The sequence below is a fragment of the Sinocyclocheilus anshuiensis genome, unplaced genomic scaffold (genome assembly GCF_001515605.1).
Source record: "Sinocyclocheilus anshuiensis isolate Anshui unplaced genomic scaffold, SAMN03320099.WGS_v1.1 scaffold1626, whole genome shotgun sequence".
Classification (NCBI taxonomy): domain Eukaryota; kingdom Metazoa; phylum Chordata; class Actinopteri; order Cypriniformes; family Cyprinidae; genus Sinocyclocheilus; species Sinocyclocheilus anshuiensis.
In genome coordinates, this window is record NW_015547254.1 from 1,334,838 (window position 1) to 1,343,642 (window position 8,805).

Genomic DNA, 8,805 nt, shown 5'->3' on the forward strand with positions numbered 1-8,805 from the left:
GTAAGGCGATACATTTTAAAATAACGGTCGCCTAAAAAGAACTCACGCTGGGGGCTCAGCTAGAATATTTTAAACTCACGTGCGAAAGGGTTAAATAAGTCTGCTAGTTTTGTGTTTAGTCTCATCTACACTCTTCACAGCATGCAATGGGGCATAAATAATTTATATTGTTGCATTTCTATGGTTGCTAGTTTTATTTTCATTGTTGTTCATGATGTTAACATTTAGCAACTGGTCTTGTGACATCAAGAGTTTGTTCTTATATTAAAATTATCTTTCAGATGTGTTGAGGTCTGTGTGTGTCATTTTAAGGTATTTATTGCCTCATGAGTATTCATGTGATATTGTTAATATATTTGAACACTTCAATCCCCATGACATTTTCTCATAGAAAACAAACCTATACAAACATGCAAATAAAGGGAACAATTTGCATAGACTCTTATATAAAAAAAAAGGCAGATATAATAAGTAATATCAACTTCCCATATTAAGTTTTGTCAAGCCATTTAAACTCAAAAGCCATGCAAACAATTACCTTCATTTTCTAAGTTCACTTTTACAGTGTAAATACTGTATGATGCATAGTCTGTGATTCAAGCTTTAATGCTTTTTTCTCTCTGCCTGATATAGTAGAATTGAGATGTAAGAGAATAATTGCGAAGCCCCAACATCTCTCGTCTCATAACAACCCAACATCGCTGGCAGGAAACTACAGCAGGCTGGGGTGAACTGAGGGTGCCACTTCACAAGAATGCAGATGTATTTTCCCGCTCTCCCAGATCTCGGATCAAAGGTTAACCGGGATAACGCTTCCCACCCTTTAGACCATCATTATTATAAAGATTTCCTATTTATACTGAGAATGAATACAAATGACGTAGTACAGGCACATGGTGGGAATGAGACTGGTGCAGAATATTGGATTTCCTGGACTGTGATCGATGCTGCCGGTGCCTGGCTGGGACAGAGGATGGGGGAAAAAAGAGAGAAAGAGAGAGAATAGGGATGAGGTTGGCTAAAATCAGCTCTGCTCCGGTTGACTGCCCATTTACTGTATAGACGCCTTCAGGCATAGCATGCTGTGACCCATGATCCTCTGCTGCAGCAGCCTGACAAACTGTTAGAGGGTTTCCTGCATCGAAAAAAGTCTATCAGCAGTACATCGTTGCACTAGGCGTCATGGAAAAAACTCTGTGTGTTTACCAGCAAAACGTCCTACTCCTACGGAAAACTATTTTGCTGCCCACCGCTGTCACCCATCATCAAACAATCATGGCCATTTATTCAGTCAGTCTATCCTACGGCTGCATTGAACAGCAGGCATTGGGAATATACTGTATACCTAAAAAAGTGGAAACGACTGGGGTGACATTGGAGTGATGGGAGATATTTACAGCAAGTGTCCTTGTTCAAGGACCACGGGCATTGAGCTATAAACTATAAACAGAAAGAAGACGTCTGGGCCATTTCTGAATAAAGATACATTTATTCATAAATAAATAAATTAAATACATTTTCTGAATGCAGAATAACCTGCATGGTCACAGAAGACGATGTAGCAGGAGTGTCCCGTTTGATTATGCATGAGAACATTTATTTATGCTTTAAAATACACAAAGATACACTGAGGCCGTGAAGAAGACCTTTTTCATGTGTGCAGTGAATCTAGGAGCAAGTGAATAAAAGATCATATGTGAATTGTGGGAATTGAGAGTTGGTTTTTGTTGTTCTCCACTTTTCATAACAGAAAAACAGAAAAAACTAATTTTCATGATGTTCGGTTCTGGTAACTGTTCCATTAATTGTTCATCTTCTGATGTGATACTGTACTAAAATATTCTTTATTGTGATGCCACTGATATTTAAAATTATTAATTGTTTTCATGTAGTGGCCAGTAATTAATAAATGACAGATATTAAATGGGACATCGGATACAAAATTCACTTCTACATGGTGTTTGCATTTAAATGTGTACACAACCACCCTACAATGATAAAAGAAATATGAAAAGAAAATATGACATATTGCTCAAGCCCCGCCCACGACCACTAATGGACTGTCCAGTATTAGCATATTTCTGCCCTCAGCCAGTTGTACGCTGTCTGACATTTTCTCTGCGCTCGAGCAGCTGTAGTGACAACAATGTCTCATAAGCAATGCAGGTGTTTAGTTGGATGTAAAAGTGAACATGTCTTCATTTTCTCCTGACATCAGAGCCACTGAGGACGCAGTGGATTAGTTTTGTTTTTGATGGTAATGTGCCACCGAAGACACCTAAATTCGTTTATGTCTGTGCAAATCATTTTACTCCAGACTGCTTTCTGAACATGGGACAATTCAAGGCAGATTTTGCCAAAAAGTTCAAACTCAAGGATGGATCAGTACCCACTGTTCGTGATCCAGCTGCACCTCCAGAAGAAGTAAATCTCACATTTTATATTTTTTATGATTATTTGCAAATCGCCTTTCCTCTTCCATGGAAGAGAGGCGCGGGGTAAGCAGAGCTCATTAGCATTTAAAGAGACATGCACCGAAACGGGTCGCTGAATAGAGCTGTTAATTGACAAGGTAAACAGGGTGTTGTTTTAAATGATCATTGAGGAATTTTAACCAAAGTATGTTATAGACAATTCATGAAGACCCTAAAGAATCATACCAACTTATGGAAAATTGGCAAAATTGACATGTCCCCTTTAAAATTGTATACTCTTTTGTCAAAATAAATTAAGTGAGAATTAGGCTAGATGTCTCTTATGCTTACATCAAGGCTGCATTTATTTGATCAAATATAAACACAACAAACTATAATACTAAGAAATATTTTTACAATTTAATAAAGTTTTTCTATTTTAATATATTTTAAAATGTAATTTATTCCTATGAAGGTAAAGCAAAATTTCCATCAGCCATTACTCCAATCTTCAGTGTCACATGATCCTTCAGAAATCATTCTAATGTGCTGATTTGCTGCCCCAGAAACATATTATCAATGTTGAAAACAGGTGTGCTTGTTAATATTTTTGTGGAAATTCTGTAGCAATGTAAACATCTTTACAGTCACTTTTGATCAATTTAATGCATACTTGCCAGATAAAAGTATTACATTAATAAAATTGTATACTATTTTGTAAAAAAAAATCAATTGTTTTAAATGCTTCAAGTGAGCATCTCAACATAATAATGTACAGTACAGAATGAAAAATTTATATTCATTTTAAGATTTGTTAAATATACATTTAACAGTGTTATTAAATTATTAAATGTAATCTAAAGGTCTAGGTAATCTACATGTAAAAATAGGGGAATACACAACTAACCACTCAACACTACGTAATAATAAAAACCTCTAATATCAACTGATAACCAATATGGTACTGCTATATTGTAAATCCTTAATGCTTTTCAATAGTGATGCACAATATTATCGGAACGTTATCGGAAATGGCCGATAAAGGCTTAAAATGTAAACATCAGCATCGGCCCAATATGAAAACTATGCCGAGCCGATAAGCGGGTAACTCACATGTGCTGAGGGTGTGCTATCGATAAGATCACGTCAGCAGTGTGGTCATTCTTGAAGCAAACTTTTGCCTGAATGGTGACTATATTCACTGTTTTGGATTGCCGCATTTAATCTGAGAATGCAAGTACAGACTGACGCGTCCAGTGTGCGATTGTCAACGTTTTAATTATTGTGCATCCCTGCTTTTCACATAAATCTATAGCGCCACAACAAAATAATATCATGACATATGCAACTATGAACATACTGTAGGTTCAGTATGAAAAGCCGGTTCTTTTTAATGATTCAGTCAATTCTGTCAAGATCCACAAAACAGTCTCAAACACCTACGTTATCAGTCCGAAACAATCCAATGAATCACTGAGTCATGTATAGTGGTTCTTCAAATATTCACCAAACATTTTCTGATTCATATACTCATCAAAGTTTGCCCCATTGACTTCCATAGTATTTTTTTTTCGTACTATGGAAGTCAATGGCTACCATCAACTATTTGTTTACAAACATTCTTCAACATATCTTCTTTTGTGTTCAACAGAAAAAAATAAACTCATACAGGTTTGGAACGACATAATTAAATGATGACAGAATGTTAATTTTTGGATGAACTATCCCTTTTAAGTAATCAGAATAGTAGCTGGAATCATTTAACAACTTATAATTCCAATCACTAATCACATAGCAATCCTTCTAAGACAAAACCCTTTCTTCAGATTACTTGTTTCATGTGATAAGTAGGATTATGCCGACAGTATGCTGCACCAACCTCATAAAATAATGAGGCTTTTCTTCAGAAATAGTGAGATGGCAAATTCTACACGTATTGCAAGTTCTGCGGAGGGGTTTAGAGAAAGGCCTCTATGTGAACCCCATGAGGATGTTTAGAGATCATGCGTTTGGGGAAAAATTACCTCTTATGAACTTACGCTTGAGACCACGCATCTCAAAAGCGAAGGATGGGAGAAAGTTCCCTTTCAGTCGGTCACTCCCGACGTCACGTCGGTTGACCGACGAAATTGGGGACAAAATGAAATCTGCTTGTTTATACAGATTTTTCGCTTTAAATAATGCATGAGTCTGGCATCTGAATAATGAAAATGTTGACTTGTTTGAATGGGAAATGGTTCTAATAATCAAAAGCTACTTATATAATCGTGTGCGGAAGGAACGAATGGACCCGTGTGAATACGTATGAAATGAAATGGTGGTGTGATTCAATAGAAATGTTTCTTTTTTGTCCTGTTGCTTTGTCAACATTTGAGAGAAAATGATGTCAAAGCATAAACCCTGTTTAGATCATTCCTCTTCAGAAAGTCGTTACACTCTCGTAGAGCCAATCAAATGCACGGACCGGCGTCAACTGTTGTGTAATGATGATTATTTTACAGCAGGCCAATATTTGAAATAGCCTGTCTCTCAAACACACTTCATCACACCAACAAATCACTTCCACTCCTTATGGCTCGCAGTTTCATTTCCAAGAGGCTTTAACACACAACGAACTCTGTGGCCTAGCAGATTTCAGCTCGAGATGCTGTCACACACCTTCTGTTCAGATGGATGCGCTGGAGCCAGACACTAGAGAGCAAGGCAGCCAGAACCACCAGCATGATTGAGGAGCCTGCAGACCTGTGACAAGGCTTTTAATTGCAACCTGTTGGCAAGTGCAGACGAGCACATGGCCAGAGACTAATGGCAAAACGAGGCAATGGAGGTGCATTATATATATATATATATATATATATTGCAATTTGTTTGCTAAATATTGTGATCTTAACTGCAATATGATATTTTTTTTTTGTTACTTTTTATGCTTAGATAATATCAGTAGTAATAATAATATAAAATAAATAAATAAAATTAATTAATAATAATAATAATTCATTTTAAATGTTTATAATTATTAACAATAATTAATAATTAATGATTAATAATATTATTACAATTAATATTACCAATAATATTGTATTTGAAATGTTTATTATTATTACTTTTTGTTATCATTATTAACATTATTGTATTCTTAATATACTTTTTCAATTTTATATTAAAATAGTAATGTATATTTATGTCTTAATTTATTCATTTTACATTACATTTATTGAAATGAATCATTCTTCCGCAGTTTAATGAATCGCACTTTGCCATATCACAAATTCCGATTTATTTTGATCATTTGTGCAGCACCAGTATATTAATGCTGTTTGTGCCATTCTTTCCCTGTGTGTGCTTGACACCATAAAAGCAGTCAAGCCTGACGCACTAAACCATCTGTGGTGTCGCTCTGCCTTGATCCTCTTGACTGACCATGATGAGTGTGTGTGAGTTTGTGTGTGCGTGTGTGTGTGTGAGTGAGTGAGTGTGTGAGCGAGTTTGTGTGTGTGTGCGTGTGTGAGTGAGTGAGTGAGTGTGTGTGTGAGCGAGTTTGTGTGTGTGTGTGAGTGAGTGAGTGAGTGAGTGAGTGAGTGTGTGTGTGAGCGAGTTTGTGTGTGCGTGTGTGAATGATGAGTGTGGCTGTGTGTGTGTGTGTGTGTGTGTGTGTGTGTCTGTGCTCGGATCACAGCAGGCCACGGTCCATCAAGACACCACACAGAATTAGAGGAGTCTAATTCACTTAGATGGATCGGTACACCTTCTACACCCTTCTTTACAGCTGGACAAATAGGTTGTTTTTTTCTCGCAAAACTGATCATTAAATGAACATTTCAAGTTTAACACAAGTTAAGCTCAATAGGCTGCCTTAACGGCATAAAATACACATTCATTTTGATATCTCCCTTCAAAGATCGATACATATATATACATATATAGCCACAAGATGTATACAATACTCAGAGAAAAAGCTGAAAATGCAAGATAACCTCAAAATTCTGAATTCTCAGATTGTTTTTCCCACTGAAATCTGAATGAATATATCTCACAAGTCTAGCTTTTTTATCTTTTATATATTTTTTAACATCTCTTTTTTTTCTTGCAATTCTGACTTTTGGTTTCTGCCACAAAATAAATAATATAAATTTTAAAAAGTAATTACGATGTTTATCTCACAATTCTGAGTTTATATCACAATTCTGAAAAAAAGGTCAGAATTTTAGATATAAACTCAATTGCAAGCGAAAAGTCCGAATTGTGAAAGAAAAAGACACAATTACCATTAAAAATATATTTAAAAAAAATTATCCCAAAAACGGGCTTCCATAACAATCATTAGCTTGTCAGAAAAGAGACTAACTAAGGCTTAATATGTCAAATGCCATTTGCTTATGTGGACTCACAACATTTCTGCAATGTTCTCTCGATCAATTCCTGCAAAAACATCAACATTAAAATAAAAAAAGAGACTGAATACCAGACACAACGCAGCACCAAATAAAAGTTATTGTTACCAATCCTCAACCAGCAGTTTTTTTTTTCTTTCTTCAAGATTTACTTCTTTATGAAAAGTGATGCAAGTTTAATCAAGGACTTGCACAGATGGAAAAGAAAACTTCACACGTTTAAAAGAGAATCTAAGTATTTAACGAATGTTGAAGTCAGAAAATGCATGAACCTGAAAAGCCTACAGATAACCCAGATCTGTCATGTGCCACACTGGGGAGGCATCAGGCTAAAGCAATAATGACAAGTCTGAAATGTCTGGCCCCTTTACAAGCAATTAAAATCAGCCTGCCATAGTGCACTTTGTTTCTTTAAAAGCATCTGTATCAGAGACAGACGGAGACTATCATTGGTCAGTAGCAGTGGAGAACAATATTGCCAAACCATGGTGATATACATATTTCAACAAGCCACAGAACTCTTTGAGAAAACATAATATGTGAACACATACAGTATTTGGGGATTTCACATTGATTGCCATTGTTTACAGCAGCCAACTAATGGCTGAAGTTCATCACAGCAGATAAATCCTGACTTAAGGCTCTAAACCAGCTGATGATGTGACCAAATATGAGTCTATTATCAAATACGCAAAGATATTCATCCGCAGACCTTAAAGTAGTCAACAGCCAAACTATTTGTCACTCTGTACAGTGTGAAGAGGGTAACGCTGGAACGATGCAGATGAGAAGTATTTATGGAGAGGAAGGAAAACCATGCTTGGCTGCTTTGCTGCCGTCTTGCATCCTGAAATGAAAAATGAAGTTTTAATTTTAGGACTCCATCAAAATGGAGCACAAACAGCTAACAGGCAGTCTATTTGTGTACCCTTCAGGGATGCTCTGTGTCTGCAGACTCGCATCCAACACATGCACATTCCTACAGAAGCCATTATGGCACTGATGAGAAGATATTCTTTTCTGCCACTAACACAGATGCATGGCACACACACACACACCCTCACATAAGCGGCTCACGTTTTTCTCCACCTATACGGCATGTTTCAAAGGAATATGGTACCCTTTCTACTCAGACTCAAACTTCACATCCTGTTGCTAAGGGCCACACATGCCCACATCACCGGAGGATCATTTATCTCTGTTTAGTAACTAATTAGAGTAACCAGACATCCACAAATTAGTGTCCTGTCCCTGGCTGAAGCTGTCCACGGAAATGTTCACTGTTTACTGCACTGAATAATATTTAATGGGACAGAACATGCTACATGCTGTAAGAAAAGGCAGTATGATTAGAACTCATCAGTTTCGGTTATTCTTTAGTTTATTGATTCATGCAATAATTACTTACTTGATACATGTTATTATTGATACAGTTTACAAATTACAATGAGAACATTTTATTATTTTGCCATTTATAATTTTATTTTTTATGGTTTCTTAAATTTTATAACTTAAAAATGATCAAATAAACTAGATCATATTTTTATTAAATTATTAGATATTATTTATACTTTCTTTAATTTGCAATTTAATATTTATAAAACGAATAGATAATAGCTGTATTCAATTATCAGATATGTATACTTTATATGTTTACGTTATTTGGTTTATGTCTCCTTAAAATTATTTGTAAAAAGTAATTGGTAACACTTTACAATAAGGTTCCATTAGTTAATGTATTATGAACAAACAACGAATAATACATTTATTACAATATTTATACATGTTTGTTAATGTCCGTTAATGAAAATACAGTTTTTCATTGTTAGTTCACATTGATTCAGAGTGCATTAACTATGTTAACAAGCACAACTTTTGATTTTAATAATGCATTAGCAAATGTCGAAATTAACATTAACTAAGTATTGTTCATTCTTAGTTCACGTTAACTAAAGTAGTAAACTAATGTTAACTAATGAACCTTATTGTAAAGTGTTACC

At 35.5% G+C, this 8,805-nt stretch overlaps 1 protein-coding gene across 1 annotated transcript in view; it reads right to left on the reverse strand.

Moving 5' to 3' along the window:
* Positions 1–7,797, reverse strand: part of ctnnd2a (catenin (cadherin-associated protein), delta 2a) — a 179,813-nt gene extending 172,016 nt beyond the window's left edge. Inside the window, exons 1-3 of the mRNA XM_016503673.1 lie at positions 7,734–7,797; positions 7,551–7,652; positions 6,803–6,833 (exon numbers count right to left, since the gene is read on the reverse strand). Of these exons, the coding sequence (XP_016359159.1) occupies positions 6,803–6,833; positions 7,551–7,652; positions 7,734–7,797 (197 nt within the window). The remainder of the gene's footprint in view (positions 1–6,802; positions 6,834–7,550; positions 7,653–7,733) is intronic.
* Positions 7,798–8,805: the final 1,008 nt, after the last annotated feature.